Source organism: Eulemur rufifrons, chromosome 24 (genome assembly GCF_041146395.1).
Source record: "Eulemur rufifrons isolate Redbay chromosome 24, OSU_ERuf_1, whole genome shotgun sequence".
Classification (NCBI taxonomy): Eukaryota; Metazoa; Chordata; class Mammalia; order Primates; family Lemuridae; genus Eulemur; species Eulemur rufifrons.
Genome location: NC_091006.1, coordinates 7,381,121 through 7,398,173, shown reverse-complemented (window position 1 = coordinate 7,398,173; position 17,053 = coordinate 7,381,121). Strand labels below are relative to the sequence as shown.

General features: G+C 48.7%; 1 protein-coding gene across 1 annotated transcript; it reads left to right on the top strand.

Annotated features, from left to right (window-relative positions):
- The first annotated feature begins 412 nt into the window (after positions 1–412).
- Positions 413–14,668, top strand: BLVRB (biliverdin reductase B). The gene is made up of 5 exons (XM_069457301.1): positions 413–557; positions 7,161–7,325; positions 7,474–7,563; positions 11,057–11,185; positions 14,415–14,668. Exons 1-5 carry the CDS (start codon positions 479–481, stop codon positions 14,570–14,572), a joined length of 621 nt encoding a protein of 206 aa, XP_069313402.1. The 5' UTR covers positions 413–478; the 3' UTR covers positions 14,573–14,668.
- Positions 14,669–17,053: the final 2,385 nt, after the last annotated feature.

Sequence of the window (17,053 nt, the reverse complement as noted above, 5' to 3'; positions counted from 1 at the left end):
GGCATAGTATGAGTCCCAGCTCTGCCTCCAGGTTCTGAGAGAAGGAGCATGGAGAGACCGGTGGGCGTGGCTCCGCTAGCCCCGCCCTCCCCGAGTGGCTGGAGCGCGGAGTCGCTATGCTGAGTGACACGCTCTTCTGGCTCCGCCCACTCGCGCCCAGTCTAGATGGAGGCGGGGTCTTATAGGGCCTCGCCTTCCAGCCTGAGTGGCGGACGGAGAGGGCGATGCTGGTCGTTGGTAGGGGAGCCAATGCGAGCTGAGTCCCGCCCCGCCCACCTGCGAGCCTCCCTGCGGGAGGCGTGGCCTGTGTAGCCCCGCCCCTTGGCTTGACCGGAGCGGAGCGGGGCCGAGGCGTGGCCCTAGGAGCCGGCTCCGCCCCGTTGTTCCCGCTAGAAAAGGGCAGAGGGCGCCACCCAGCAGCCGCTGGGTTTCCGTGTGTCCTGAGACCCGGAGTCGTGCGCTCCCACGACCAGGCAGCATGGCCGTCAAGAAAATCGTGATCTTCGGCGCCACTGGCAGGACCGGGCTCACCACCCTGGCACAGGCGGTGCAAGCAGGCATGAGCTGGGGCGGGTGGGGGACGTCACGGGGTCCACGGGCATAGCATTAGGAAGGGGCAGCATGGGCCACCAGTGCCCCAGCCAGGTGTGTGAGGACTCAGGGGGGCAGAGCAAGTGGCTATGGGGGCAGAAATGGGGAAGGCTATGAGATCCAATTTTATGTGAGTCCAAGGCATAGGAATTGGCCATGGGAGCCTGAGGACTCCATTGTGTGTAAACGCAGTGACACCATTGTGTGTAAACGCAAGGCTCTTATGCAGTGTGGTAGTTGTTATTGTGGTGCTGGTGGTGGTGGTTGGTGCACACCCAGAGTGGGTTTGTTTACTAAGCCAGGCGCAACCAGGCCCAGCACCAACCCCTCTTCACATGTGTTAAATCCTCCCAGCCCTTATATGGAGTAGGAACTAGTATCACCCCACTTGACAGATGAGAAAACTGAAGCCTAGAGAATGACTTGCCCAATATCACACAGTTGTTAAGTGACAGTGCTGGGATTTGAACCCAGCTCATGCTCTTAACCACCAAAAGTTCACAGGCTCTTGGCTTGGGCACAAGAGCTGGAAATTGAAAAAGTTGGGGGGCAGGTTGCTGTAAGCACCTAACGGAAAGAAAGCACAGACATGAGTGAAGACTTGCGGGCACGAGTCCTGGGAAAGTCAATGAGGGCTGCAAATTGAGAGTTCCCCCAACAGAGGGGTTAGGAAAGGGGATAGCCATCCTCCAGCATCCTTTGCCCCCACGGTCCAGACTATGCCAACTCCCAGAGGGGCCTGCGACTTCCAGATATAGGGCCCCACCCCTGCTGGCTTTGGTGACTCTGAAGATACTAACTATCTGGGTCCTCCAAAAGGGTGGAGGCCACCAGGATGCCACTCTATCCTGTCTCCCAGCCCAGCCCTCCCTTGGAGGAACTATCCCTGAAAGTTCCTGGTTAGACCCATGGCTTTCCTCCTGTGCAGGGAGACCTATGAGGATCTTGACTTGTGGAGAGGGGGAGAGCCGTGGGCCTCTTGGTTAAAACCAATTTGCTGGTAAGCATTTCTAGGGGGAAGAGTGGGGCAGGAAGTAATGAAGAAGTAGAGAGGTGCTGAGTCATCTGGAAATCCACTGAATTCCACTCCCCCATCCTGCTGGTCACAGGTGGGACTGCACCCAGGGGAATTGAGAGCTGGGGCTTATGGTGTACCTAACTCTGAAAAATCTCCTTGCAACTCTGAGACTAACTGTCCCCATCAGAAAAAGGAAGGGTTTAGATGAGCTGGAGTTCTCAGTGGTTCTGGAGGGCCAAGAGTCATGACAGGCACGGACTCTAGTGCCAGCCACGTTCCATGCATAGTTGGTGCTCAATAAACACTCTTTGGCTGGGTGAGTTCAGATTATACCCTAGCACTGAATTCTGCAGGCTGTAGATCAGACTCACTTAGGTAAAAATTCAACGTTGTCCACCTACTAGCTGTGTGATGCTGCCCCAGCTGCCTAAAATTGCCTGTTTCCCCATTCTCAAAATGGGCAGGGGAACAATACTTACCTGGTAGAGTTGTTGCAACCTGGTGCTTCTCTAACTTTAAGCCATAGTGAGTTCTGAAATTTATTTAATTGGTCAAAACAGTATCAAAATGTATCACATGTTAAATATTAGTCTTATGAAACTTTTGTTTCAATTATATATCTGTGGGTTTGTGTGCGCTGGGATAGACTGTGGAATCTATTTTGTAGTGAGGGTTGAGATGAAAAAAAGCTTAAAAAGGAATGACCTCTGCAATTTACTCTCAAATAGTAGGGGAAAATTGCATATATACATCTATTTCTGTATGTATGTATGTACACATGTATATAATTATGCATTAATATATATGTTATATTTATGCACACAGACGAAGGATAAATCAAAAACAAATATGATGAATCTCTTGCAACTTCTCTATAGGTCTGAATTTATTTCAAACTAAAAATTTACCCAAAAAACTAAATAAAGTAAGGGATTTGTTTTAAAAAAAAGTTTGGAAATGACTCACAAATGCTCTTGTTTTTTGCAAAAGGTAAAATCTGTGAATTCCGAAACTGTGCTTTTTTGGTCTAGTAGCCAGTGGCCACATGTGGCTCTTTAAATTTAAATTTAATGTGAGTTGTGTTAAAAATATTTTTCTGAAAAACACCCCATTCATCTGTGGAAAGAGCATAACATTGCCCTTTGCACATACAAAGTTCTTAATAAGTGGTGTCACTAATGATAAATAATGTAACACTGATGGGGACCCTTGTGTTTGTACCTGTGTCAAAGCTCTCACTGTCTGTGAGAATATGTACCTTAATTTGTTTGGGCTGCTGTAACAGAATACCTTAGACTGGATAACTTATAAACAAGAGAAATTTATTTCTCACAGTTCTGGATGTTGGGAAGTCTAAGATCAAGGCGCAGCGGTGTCCGGTGAGGGCCTGTTCTTCATAGACCTTTTAACTATATTCTCACCTGGTGCAAGAGGCTAGCTAGCTCTCAGGGGTCACTTTTATAATGGTACTAATCCCGTGCATGAGGACAGAGCCCTCATGACCTAATCACCTTCCAAAGACCCCACCTTCTAATACCATCGCCTTGGTGATTAGGTTTCAGCATATGAATTTGAGGAGCCACAAACATTTAGACCACAGCAACATGTTTCTAAAAATATATGTATATATATAACAAAAAAAAAAATACCTACAGTAGACTAGATTGGCTCCACGCAAGCCCCCGCTGCTCCCCCATGTGTGAGGGCACCACAGGTCTTGTGTCATTCCCTTATGAAAGGTGTCACATATGATGGGGATGCCCGGTGTTGTGATCCTCATGTCAGAGACAAGGAAGTGGAGGTCCAATCAGGGAAGGTGTTGCTTGAGGTTCCTCAGCCAGTAAGTGGTAGAGCTGGAATTTGAACCCAGGGTTCAGTAAAGCCTGTGTTTTTGTGTTTATAAAGGGTCTGGAGATGGCAGTGGCTATGACACAGTCCCTGAACTCACAGGGTCTTGGTTTACTCCAGGTTACTCCGGGTCAGCATAAGGAGGGCCGTGACAGAGGAAGTTCGAGTGACTGGGGGACCTGGGGAAAAGAGGGCGAAGGGTGTTCCAGGCAGAGGGCACAGCACGTGCAAAGGCCAGGAGGCAGGAAGCAGCATGCGGAAGTGAAGGAAGTGCAGTGGGTGCCGGCTGAAGAGGGCAGCAGCTCCCAACAGAGGCTGGAGAGAAGAGATCAGATTCTGAGGGGCCTTGAAGGCTGTCATGAGGACTGTGGCTTTATCACAGGCCATTGAGGGGTTTTAGGAGGGATCACAGCAGGGAGGCACTAGATATAACTGTGGAAAGCTCTGTCTGTCTAGCTGCCACGTGGAATATGGATTGGAGGGGATAGGACGGCCTGGGAGCCCAGGGACCAGGAAGGAGACTCAGGGCTGGACCAGGCCAGGGGATAAAATCGTGAAATGATTACAAATCATAATAATAGCAAATAACCAGATAGCACTTATTTCTGTACCAGGTACTACCCTAAACTTTTTGTTAATTTGTTTTAATTTTGCTTTTGAATTTTCTAGAAGAGCTTTGTGAGCCATAACTCACATACCATACAATTCACCCATTTAAATTATACAATGTGGCCGTGCAAGGTGGCTCACGCTTGTAATCCTAGCACTTTGGGAGGCCGAGGCAGGAGGATCGCTTGAGGCCAGGAGTTTGAAACCAGCCTGAGCAAAAGGGAGACCTGGTCTCTACAAAAAATAAAAAAATTAGCCAGGTGTAGTAGTGTCCACCTATAGTCTATACTCGCAGCTACTTGGGAGGCTGAGACAAGTGGATCACTTTGAGCCCAGGCGTTTGAGGTTGCAGTGAGCTACAATGATGCCACTAAACTCTATCCCTAGCGACAGAGTGAGACCGTGTCTCAGAAAAAAAAAAAAAAAATATATATATATATATATATATCTACACACACACACACACACACACACACACTAAAGAGTTGTGCAAATTCTATTATAATCAATTTAGAACATTTTCATCACCCTAAAAAGAAACCCCTAGAAGTCAGTCCCCATTTTCCTGCCCAACCCCTCCCCCAGCCCTAGGCAACCACTCATCTCCTTCCTGTTTGTATGGATTTGCCTGTTGTGGACATTTCATATAAATAGAATCGTACCACATTGGTTCTTTGTGATTGGCTTCTTTCACTTAGCAAAAAACATTTTCTCAAAGTTCATCCATGCTGTAGTACATATCTGTATGTCATTTATTTTTATTGCCAAATATTACATTGTATGGATATAATACATTTTATTTATCCATTTTTCCATTGATGGATGTTTGGGTTGTTTCAGCTACTATGAATAATGCTACTATGAACATTCTTGTGCAAGTTTTTATGTGAATATATGTTTTCTTTTTTTTTTTGGCAATTAATTAACTTTCTCAGGTTGAATGTTTTCTTTGCTTTTGGGCATATATCCAGGAGTGGAATTGCTGAGTCATATGGTAATTCTATGTTGAATCTTTTGAGGAACTGCCAGATTGTTTTCCAAGACAGCTGCTTTATTCAGCAGCATATGAGGGTTCCAGTTTCCCCAAATACACATCAACACTTACATCTGTCTTTTTTATTATAGCCATCCTCATAGTCTTGCTCTGTCGCCCTGGGTAGAGTATAGTGGCGTCACCATAGTTCACTGCAACCTCAAACTCCTGGGTTCAAGCGATCCTTCTGCCTCAGCCTCCCGAGTAGCTGGAACTACAGGCGTGTGCCACCAATCCCAGCTAATTTTTCTATTTTTAGTAGAGACGGGGTCTGGCTCTTGGGAAGCCAAGGCAGAAGTATCACTTGGGGCCAGGAGTTCGAGACTAGCCTAGGCAACATAGTGAGACCCCATTTCTATGGAAAAAAAAAGATTTGAAAATTAGAGTCACTTTACAAATCAGAGAAATTAAGTGACTTGCCTAGGGTCACATAGGTAGCTATGGTAGGGCTGGGATTCAAAACCAGGGTTGCTTTGAGGATTGAATGAGTTAATAAATGTAAGCCACTTGGCAGCTGACACATAGTGAGTACTCTATTAATATTATTTATTATTAGCATCCTCATTGCCCCAGAGCGTAAAAATCTCCCATCGTTTATTTTTGAAATAGATAATAACAGCTGTCAAGAGAAATGAACCAATTCTGTTCTTTTTCCTTTTCCTTTATCATTTCCGGGGTAAGGGATTAATCCTGTGATAGCTGCAAATGGTGACCAATGAGATTTCTTTGTTAATATCAGTATAGACTCACAGATTTTTATATTTTTGATGTGTCTGAATTCTTTTGGACACTCATGCTCTCCCTGCTTTGCCCCGCTGGAGCCCCTTCAAGTGGCTTCTGTGTCCTTTAAACGTTGCCCCATCATTCCTTAAATACTGCCTTACCTGCTGGCAGTACAAGATGCTTCAGCTTCATCCTGTCCTTTATCTGCCCCATCCTGTCCTTTCTCTGCCCCAGCCCAGGAATCAGCCATCCCCCCAGGAGCTCTGGATCATTTTTCAGAAGAATGAACTTCAGAGTCTATCTTACCTTGGGCTACCACAACAAAATACTGTACCAAAGGCTGAGTGGCTTAAACAATAGTCATTTATTTTTTGCAATTCTGGAGGCTGGGAAGTCCAAGATCAAGGTGCCAGTCGATGTAGTCCCTCGTGAGGGTCCTTCTTGCTGTGTTCTCACATGGTAGGGGAAGAGAGAGAGAGAGAGAGGGAGAGAGGGAGAGAGAAAGAGAAAGAACACTCTGGTCTCTCTTCTTATAAGGACACTAATCCCATCATGGGGGTCCATCCTCATGACCTCATCTAAACCTAATCAGCCCCCAAAGGCCCCACCTCCAATCACATCACATCGGGGGTTAGGGCTTCAATATATGAATTGGGAGTGGGGCACAAACATTCAGTCCATAACTGAGACCACAATTAATCATTTTATTTCTAAAATATCACCATTAAAATACACCCAAACATTAACATCCTTTGCCACTGTTTAAAACAGAGGAAGAACTATATTAGTTGTGAACTTTAAAATGTGTGTGTATGTGTATTTTAGGGGCGGGAGACAGTTATCAAAAATTCTTTTGGGAGGGGACATACTGAGGCAATATTCAAAATCTTTGATGACCCCTAAGGGAGGGCCAGGCCCAACGGCAGTAAGGCCAGGGACAGGGTCTGGGCCTAATCCCAGTGTTGATCAGTTTCATGGCAACTCATGGTGTTCTCTGTACCTCAGTTTCCTCCAGGACCATGGATAGGAGGCATAGACCAGTGCGATGCCTGGCATTAACCCTTTAGTTGCTGGAGGGTGGGAAGTCTGTAGGCGAGCGCCTTGGAGGCCTCAGTGTAGATTTTTTGTGAATTAGCATGAAAGTGTCGCCTATTTTAACAGCTAGCTGAACACTGACTGTAGGTATGCCAGCAAAAATGTTTGAAGACCACTGCCCCAGAACAGGAGACCTAGGGGATGAATCTGGGGACTCATGCTGCCCTCCTGGACCCACCCGCTGCAGCCCCAGAGCGCCCGCCCGCAAGCCCACTGACCACCTCTCTGCTCCTCTGCCCACAGGTTACGAAGTGACGGTGCTGGTGCGGGACCCCTCCCGGCTGCCGTCTGAGGGGCCGCAGCCGGCCCACGTGATTGTCGGCGACGTTCGGCACGCGGCAGACGTGGACAAGGCCGTGACTGGGCAGGATGCTGTCGTCGTGCTGCTGGGCACCGGCAATGACCTCAGTACTGAGCCCCCCCTCTGCCCACGGCCTCCCCCCGCACCTCGGCCCCCAGCACCGCCCCCGCCTCCCGCCCCGCCCCTGCCACCCCCGCCACCACCGCCACCACCGCCGCCGCCTACCAGTGACAGCCACTCTCTGTCCCCTCTAAGGTCCCACTACAGTGATGTCCGAGGGCGCCCGGAACATTGTGGCAGCCATGAAGGCTCATGGTGTGGACAAGGTCGTGGCCTGCACCTCGGGTGGGTGGTGGGGTCATGGGGGTGGGGCTGAACTGGAGGGTGGGTACCCGACAGGCAGCCCAGAGGCCTCTGAAAGATGGCACTGGAGCCATTCCAAGTTACCATGCATTTACTGGGCACCAGCTGTGTGCCTGAACCTTGCTGGGTGATGCTGAGGATATAGCGGTGACCAACACAGCCCTGGGCGCTGCTCTGGGGGCTCACAGATGGGGGAGGGTGGAGAACAGGTCCATGATCAAACTGACACCCCAGATAATCAGAGCGAGGATGGGGGAGGCACAGGCAGAGGGGTCAGGATGGGAGAAGCCTAGAGGACTGTGGGAGCCCAGAGGAGGCATCTGACCCGGCCTCCCAGAGGAAGTGACAGAGCTGTGGCTGCATGCCTGTCTCTGCCTTCGCAGAGCCCCCGGTTATGGAGAGATGGACATTAAACAGATGGTTGTCCTGAGTAATCCAAAGGGCAGCTACAGAGTGCAGAACAGGAGCAGTTCATGCTAACAGCATTTATCGAGCACTCACTGTATGCTAGGTGCTATCTGAGCACCATAGGGATAAATGCCACTTAATCCTCCCAAAACTCCTTTGTGGCCGGGCGCGGTGGCTCACGCCTGTAATCCTAGCACTCTGGGAGGCCGAGGTGGGCGGATCGTTTGAGCTCTCAGGAGTTCGAGACCAGCCTGAGCAAGAGCGAGACCCCATCTCTACTAAAAATAGAAAGAAATTATATGGACTGCTAAAAATATATATAGAAAAAATTAGCTGGCCATGGTGGTGCATGCCTGTAGTCCCAGCTACTCGGGAGGCTGAGACAGGAGGATCCCTTGAGCTCAGGAGTTTGAGGTTGCTGTGAGCTAGGCTGACGCCACGGCACTCACTCTAGCCTGGGCAACAGAGTGAGACTCTGTCTCAAAAAAAAAAAAAAAAAAAATCCTCCCAAAACTCCTTTGAATACTCATACTCAAAGTGACACATAGTAGGTGCTGCAATTTTAGAATGGTCCACTCTTCAGTTTTGGTTTGGTTTGGTTTTTTTCCTTCCATGTCCTGAAGACCAATTTGAGTGGTTAAGACAAGTTTTGCTTTCATGGAAGAAACTGTAAAATTGATTTAATCTGCTTTGTTTTGTTTCCAAAATTTTTTGATTAGATTTTTTTAAAAAATATTAAAGTTGGCCGGGCGCGGTGGCTCACGCCTGTAATCCTAGCACTCTGGGAGGCCGAGGCGGGTGGATCGCTCAAGGTCAGGAGTTCGAGACCAGCCTGAGCAAGAGCGAGACCCCCGCCTCTACTAAAAATAGAAAGAAATTATCTGGCCAACTAAAATATATATAGAAAAAAAAAATTAGCCGGGCATGGTGGCACATGCCTGTAGTCCCAGCTACTCGGAAGGCTGAGGCAGTAGGATCGCTTGAGCCCAGGAGTTTGAGGTTGCTGTGAGCGAGGCTGACGCCACAGCACTCATTCTAGCCCGGGCAACAAAGCGAGACTCTGTCTCAAAAAAAAAAAAAAAATATTAAAGTCATCCAAGTTGACAACTAAAATTATTTTTTAAAAAATATTAAAGTCTTATGTGCACCAGGATTTGGCTGTTTTTTTTTTTTTCTTTTACCTTTTAACTTTTTATTTGGAAATGATCTCAAACTTACAGAAAAGTTGGAAAGACACCAATGTCTCTCTCTCTCTGACCCATTTCAAGGTGACAACACATCGTGGTCATTTACTTCAGTGTGTCTTTCCTTAACATATTTTTTTCAATTTTTTGTCATGAAAATTTTTAAACAGAAAAGTTGAAAGAACAATAATAGAGTGAACACCCATATTCCTGCCATCTTGATTCAAAAACTGTTAATGTTTATCGTTATTGGTTTGTCTGTGCACACACACAGACGCAAATAATTTTTGGTTTTATTTTTGTTTTCCTAAACTATTTGAAATGGAGTCACAGACCCAGGAACACCTTCACCGATTCCTAAGAAAGGACTTTCTCTTCTAGAACCACAGTACTACTGTCACACCTGAGAAATTTAACACTAGTTCTCCTCTAGCCTCTAATTATGAGAGTCTAATATTTATTCCCTCAATATCCAATTTCAAGGTAAAAGATTAGAAAGATCGTTGTCATCTAAGGAGCTTGGCATTTATCCAGTAGGGCTTGAGGAGGATTGTTTTCTAGGAGGTGTCTGAGAGGATTAGAAAGAAACCCGGGGTAAAACGCAGACTGGATTTGAGATTTCGTGCTGGAGGCCGGAAGCTGGCAGCAGTGTTGAATGAGGAAGAGGGGAACTAGGGCCTGAGATCCTTGCTGAGTGGCCTGGGGCCACCACTTCACACTCTGAGCCTCAGTTTTCTCATCTATAAAGAGGGAACCCTGTAGACTAAAATTCTTCAGGAGGATTAAAAAAAAAAAAAAAAGAGGGAATCCCACTCCCTGTGAATCCATGAGACAATTAGTGACCACTGATTGAGTTTTCCTCTGTGCCACACCTTTTTATAACTGCTAGTATTAACTAGGATCATTCTATTATCCCAGTTTACACATGAGGTAACAGAGGCCGCTGGCCAGTGGTAGATCCAGAATTTGAACCTAAGCAGAACCCAAGCTTTTAACTATTTCACCAAACAGCTCCTAAAACATTTAGCAGAGTTCTTGGCATATGGTTAAGCGATCCATAAATGTCAGCTGGTATTATAGCTTAGCCAAGGCTACTTCCTGCAACAAATAGTGAGTACCTGTAGTGTTCCAGGCCCTTCTAAGGGCCAGGGATGGAGCAGTGAACATAGATACATAGACAAACAGATAGAAAACAAGACACCAGCGTTACTTGAGTACTTGAGTTACTTGACGGTGTGGTAGCAGGGGAAGGGTGAGAGGGAGAAAACCAGGCAGAGCAAAGGGGATTGGCTATGCTGGGCTCAGGAAGGGTTTTTTTTTTACAATTTTAAATAGGATGATCTAGGAAAGCCGCATTGAAAGGTGACCTTTGAGTGAAGTCTGCAAGGCAAAGGAGGGAGCCATGTGGCTGCGAGGGAAGTGCACTGCAGGCAGAGGGATCAGCCACTGCGAAGGCTGTGAGGCTGCAGCAGAGGAGTGAGGGGAGAGCTGATGGGATCGGATCGGGTGGGGCTTGCTGGGCCGGACTTGATGAGGACTTTGCTCTGTGAGTGAGATAGAGCCAAGGATATGACCTGACGCAGGTGCTCACAGGCTCCCTCTGCCTACCTGGAGGGGGCAGGGCAGGGCCACCAAGGAGGAAGCTGTTGCACTGGTCCAGGCAAAAGGTAGCAGTGGACGGGACCAGCTGGGGTGAAAAGAGGTTAGATTTGAGATTATTATGATCCACTGACACCGCTTATCTGGGGTGTGAGAGAAGAAGAGGAGGCCAAGAGGACGCCACAATTTTTGCAACTGAAAGGCAATGGTGAGCCACAGCAGGATCTAGTCCTGACACCAAGACAAGGGAGCCCAGGCTGACCCTGCCCTGTGTCCTCCCCTAGCCTTCCTGCTGTGGGACCCGGCCAAGGTGCCCCCACAACTGAAGGACGTGACTGATGACCACATCCGGATGCACAAGGTGCTGCAGGAATCCGGTCTAAAGTATGTGGCTGTGATGCCGCCACACATAGGTAAGTGGGGTGGGGACTGGGTGGCACTGACGCCACCAGCCTGTTCCCTCCTGCCCTCTGGGGAGAACTGCAGGGCCTTCCCTGGCCACCCTAAAATTGCAAAGCTTCCTGTGATATTGTGAAATACAGATTTGGTCTTCCTTCCCCAAATCCTGGCATACAATTTCCTTGGAATCTCCAAAGTGACAAGTGTCTTTTTGTATTCTAATGAGTTGACTGGTGGCTGGAAGCCCCTTGGTAGCTTCAGGATGGGGGCTGGTCACCAGAAAGACTGAGGCAGGTTTTGAGGGTTGGGACTTTTCCCCCCAAACTGCAACCCCAGTGGCCCAGAGGACCCAGGTGGTGTCGTCTGCAGAACTGATTGCTTTCTTGATGTGTGGGGAAACCACCCCATACACACAGTAGGTCACAGACGTCTTCTTTCTGTGTTGATTGTTGAGAGAATAGGAAAAGTGCTTCACTTTGGTTTTTTCCCTATATCCTCAGACTTCCTCCCCACGTCTTCTATCCTCCTTCCCTGCTTTATTTTACTTCCTTTCTAACATACCGTTTGGTTATCTCAGCTTAACGATTCACCCAAAATGTAGACATGTAAAACAACAACTATCATTTACTATGATTATCTCTCTCAGTACTGGGAGCTGACTAGGCTCAGTGGGTGGGTGGTTTTTGCTTGGGGTCTCTCTCTCTTTTTTTTTTTTTTTTTGAGACAGAGTCTCTCTTTGTTGCCCAGGCTACAGTAAGTGCCGTGGCGTCAGCCTAGCTCACAGCAACCTCAAACTCCTGGGCTTAAGCGATCCTCCTGCCTCAGCCTCCCGAGTAGCTGGGACTACAGGCATGCGCCACCATGCCCGGCTAATTTTTTGTATATATATATATATATATATATATATATTTTAGTTGGCCAGATAATTTCTTTCTATTTTTAATAGAGACGGGGGTCTCACTCTTGCTCAGGCTGGTCTCGAACTCCTGACCTCAAGCGATCCACCCGCCTCGGCCTCCCAGAGTGCTAGGATTACAGGCTTGAGCCACCGCACCCGGCCGGGGTCTCTCTTGCAGTTGTGAAGTCGGTTGGTGGCTGGGCATAAAGTCATGTATTTAATTGTCAAAAAAATCTTTTTAAAAAAAATTCTAGATTCTTTTTTTTTTTTTTTTTTTTTTGTTGAGACAGAGTCTCACTTTGTTGCCCAGGCTAGAGTGAGTGCCGTGGCGTCAGCTTAGCTCACAGCAACCTCAGACTCCTGGGCTTAAGCGATCCTACTGCCTCAGCCTCCCAAGTAGCTGGGACTACAGGCATGCGCCACTATGCCCGGCTAATTTTTTCTATATAGATTTTTAGTTGTCCATATAATGTCTTTCTATTTTTAGTAGAGACGGGGTCTCGCTCAGGCTGGTCTCGAACTCCTGACCTTGAGCAATCCACCCGCCTCGGCCTCCCAGAGTGCTAGGATTACAGGCGTGAGCCACCGCGCCCGGCCTTTAGATTCTTGATCAGATTTTTAAAATATGCTTTCAACCTGCCCTCCCACCCCCACACCCAATCAGCATCCAACTAAGGGTCAGGCACATTTATTTAATAGCTGCCATGTCACCTTTAATTGGGAACAATCTCCCATGCCTTTTTTTTTTTTTTTTAAGTTCTCATAACATTAACCAGGTCAGGTGACTTTTTAAATGTCCCACATTCTGGATTTTTCTAGTTGTTTTCTCACAGATTCAGATTAAACATTTCGGGCAGGAATGCCACATGGGTGTGTTGCTTATCTCGCATAATTGCAGCCATGTCCCTGCACGGGTGATACTACATTTGATCCCTAAGTTTAATTGGTTACTGTCAGATATTATTTTTATTTTTTTCATTACAAAAGCTATCCGTGTAAAGATATTATTTTTAATCATCATAGTGCAGCCACTAAATGCCCTCTCAACAGCCAGGTTATGCCTGCCCACTATCCCCACCCAGTAAGACCTAGCTGTACCCCTGGCATCAGGACACACCAACTCCTTGTTCACAAGATCAGAAAAATATGACTGCTCTTCCACCGCCTATAAAATGCAGTCCCACACTTGACAGGTTACTCAGTCTCCCCACAGGGGTCCAGAGAGAGGAAAGCATCCAGAGGGAGGGGCCCAAATCTAGCCTTTGCCAGAGGGAAGTGACCCTTTGGAACCCTGGGATATGACTTCCTCTCTCCAAGACTCAGTTTGCCCATTTGTAAAATAGGATTAATAATGGGTCTAGGCCAGGCATGGTGGCTCACGCCTGTAATCCCAACACTTTGGGAGGCTGAGGCAGGAGGGTTGCTTGAGGCCAGGAGTTTGAGACAAGTTTGGGCAACAGAACAAGACCCAGTCTCTACAAAAAAAAAAAAAAAAAATTTGCTGGGGGTGGTGCTGCAGGCCTGTAGTCCCAGCTACTCAGGAGGCTGAGGCAGGAGGATCCCTTGAGCCCAGGAGTTTGAGGCTGCAGTGAGCTATGATTGTGCCACTGTACTCTAGCCTGGGTGACAGAGCAAGACCCTGTCCTCAAAAAATGATAATAATAGGCTGGGCGAGGTGGCTCACGCCTGTAATCCTAGCACTCTGGGAGGCCGAGGCGGGAGGATTGTTTGAGCTCAGGAGTTCGAGACCAGCCTGAGCAAGAGGGAGACCCCATCTCTACTAAAAATAGAAAGAAATTATCTGGACAACTAAAAATATATATAGAAAAAATTAGCCGGGCATGGTGGCGCATGCCTGTAGTTCCAGCTACTCAGGAGGCTGAGGCAGGAGGATCGCTTGAGCCCAGGAGTTTGAGGTTGCTGTGAGCTAGGCTGATGCCACGGCACTCTAGCCCTGGCAACAAAATGAGACTCTGTCTCAAAAAAAAAAAAAAATGATAATAATAATAGGTCCTACCTGTCCTCTGCTTTATTTCTCCCCATCTAACATATTGTCTGTTTTGCTTTCTTATATTAGTTGTCTTTTCTTAGTGAATGTCTGTATCCTCAGGGCAGGGATTCTTGTCTTTATTGTTCTTTGCTGGGTGTCCGTCAGGTAATCAATGAGGCTTTGCTGACTGAATGAAACAAAGGGTGTAGACAAGTGGCCACAGGTGGGAAGTCCATTCTCAGCTGTTATACCACCTGGGCTGGGCACACAGTAGGCCCCCTGGGAAGGTTATCGCCTGTTGGGGGAGGGGAACGGACATCTGCTCCACCCCGTCCCTCTGTCTTTACCTTTATAGGAGACCAACCGCTCACTGGAGCCTACTCAGTGACCCTGGATGGACGAGGGCCCTCAAGGGTCATTTCCAAACACGACCTGGGCCACTTCATGCTGCGCTGCCTCACCACGGCTGAGTACGATGGGCGCAGCACCTACCCCTCCCACCAGTACGACTAGGACTCTGGCCCCATCTAGGAGGATGGCCTGTGGAAAATGAGGAACAGAGGAAGGGAGCAATAAAGTTTGAGCCAAGAGCTTCAAATTGTTCTAGAAGACCTGACTCTGCCTCTTCCTCTCTCTGCCTTCGTCTGAGTATTTCGGTGTCTCCCTCTGCCTCCTTCTGCGTCACATTTTCTGGGTATTCAATCATTTATTTGTTCAGTAAGTTTATTGAGTCCTTCCTCTGTGTCCAGCCCTGTGCTAAGGACCCGGTGGTGACTGTGGGGACCCAGTGGTGGCCAAGTAGCCATAAGCCCTGCTTTCATGGACCTCACAGTCCAGTGGGAAATCTGCCCCAGCTTGAGGAGCAAAAAGAGCTGTGTGGCAGAGGGGACGTCCGACCTGAAACCTGGTTTGGTAGGAATAGGCCAAGAGAAGGTTCTAGGGCATGACAGTATTCCCAGCAGAAGGAACGACATGAGCGAAGGCCAGGAGCGATGAAGAACTAAAATCTGTCCCCTACAGCTAATAATACTTCTACTCCGTGACGAGGATGGTTAGAACTAAGCGGCTGGTCCATGAAAGCCAAATTGTGTTGTAAAACCTTTGAGCTTTATTCTGAGGTTTTATGCAAGGAGTGGAGTAGGTGGGGGTGGGGTGGGGGACAAAAAGTCAGGGGCGTGTTTTGTAAAGCTTCCCTTGCCTACTGTGTGAACGTGGGGCACAAGAGTGGGGGCTGAGAGCCAGGGGAGGTGGACCAAGGCAGGGGCTTTGAGGAGGGGAGGAGAGAGTGGGTGGCAGCAGTGCTCAGGAGCCTAAGTGGACAGTCCCTGTGGGAGGAGAGGGAGGCATCCAGGGAGAAGAGCAGGGCTATGGGCTGTAACCTGGGACAGAGTGACAGTAGGGGCTTCCTGAGGATCCTGGAGGAGGAGCAGTTTTGGGAGGGGGGAGGGGAAGCATTGCCCCTTCGTAATCATGTCCCTCTTTGGAATCTACTGTCTCCTTCCTTTGTTCCCAGGGACACTTTCCCCAAGCCTGGGTGAGCCACTCTCCTCTCCCTACCTCCAACCCTCTCCACCCATCCACCTATCCTCCTGCCCACTTGTATCCTCTGAGAAATCCTTTCCAGTCCAACACTGCAAACTGCAGGACGACTTGGTAGACAAACTGGAACCGGCAAGAACTGGCCTGAGGAGCCTTAAACCTCCCTTCCCTGAGGTCGCCTGGAGAAAACTGCCTTCCTCTCTCTCCCCTGGAGAAAACCCCTTGTGGGGGTGGGGCATGACCGGTGCAGGCTTTCGGAGGACATTAGCAGTGTTTTATTTCAGCCCGCTCAATTTGTCTTTCTTGGACACTACTTGCTGAGCATTTAACAAACTTTGACTGGGCACCTGCTCAGTGCCCAGCCCAGTGCTGGGTAACGCTGAGGACCAAGCGGCGGGTGACAGATACAATCTTGGTACTCGTCCTCTGGGAGCCCACAGTCCAGTGACAGTGACAGCCCAGGACTGGGATGGGGGAAGCACAGGAGGCCATGGGAGCCCGGAATGGGTCCTAACCTAACCTGGACTGTCAGGGAGGGCATAGCAGAGAACACCTTTGAGATGAGTTCTGAACAGAGGCAGCCTGGGAACTGAAGGTATATTTTTAGGAAGAGGAAACAAGCTTAAAGATCCAGAAGCCTTTCATTCTCTTTCTCTTTTTTTTTTTTCCAGCTCAGGTAGCAAAGCTGAGATCATTCTCATTTTTGAGCACTTGCTATGTGCCTGGCATTGTTGTAGGCACTGGAGCAAGACAGAGGAGAAAACAGACAAAAATCCCTCTTTTCGTGGTGGTGGTGGGCGCTTGAAGCCGTTTTAGAAAAACGGAAAGTGAATTGGTGCGGCAAGGTAGCAGGGAGCAAAGAGAGTGCCTCAGGGCAGACGGTGAAGGGCTTTGTGGCAAAGGAAGGAGTTTGAACTTTGTCTCCAGGGCGGTGGGGAATCATGAACTATTTCCCAGCAGCGGAGGAGCCATCCTGAGAAAGGAGGAAGGGTGGGTCCCAGGAGGGACGCCAGGGCTGAGAAGACCTGAGGATTAAGAAGGGGCCGCGGGGTAACGGGTGTGGGTAGCCGGAGGGCCGGAGTAGAGGAGGGGCGGGGCTGCAGTCGCCCAGGGAACACAGGCCGCGCCAAACTATTGGCTGGGCTTTCGCTGCGTCAGCCGGACGCGCTCACAGCACCGCCCTCGGATCCCCGGGGGCGTGGCCTCCGCGAGTTGCTCAGCCCCGCCCCCCCGGAAAGTGGGGAGCAGAAGCGCAAATCTGCCGGTCTTGCTCCGCCATGGGCTTCAGGCTGGGTGTAAAGGGACCACAGAGAGCAACGCTGACGCTCTCCAAGCGAGGACTGTGGCTGAGTTGAAGGAAGCTGTTTTGATAGACCTGTCACTCTCCACTCTTAAGACGCGGCCCCGCCCCCTGACAAGTCGGAATCCTTTAAATGGCCCGGGGCGCTAGGGAAG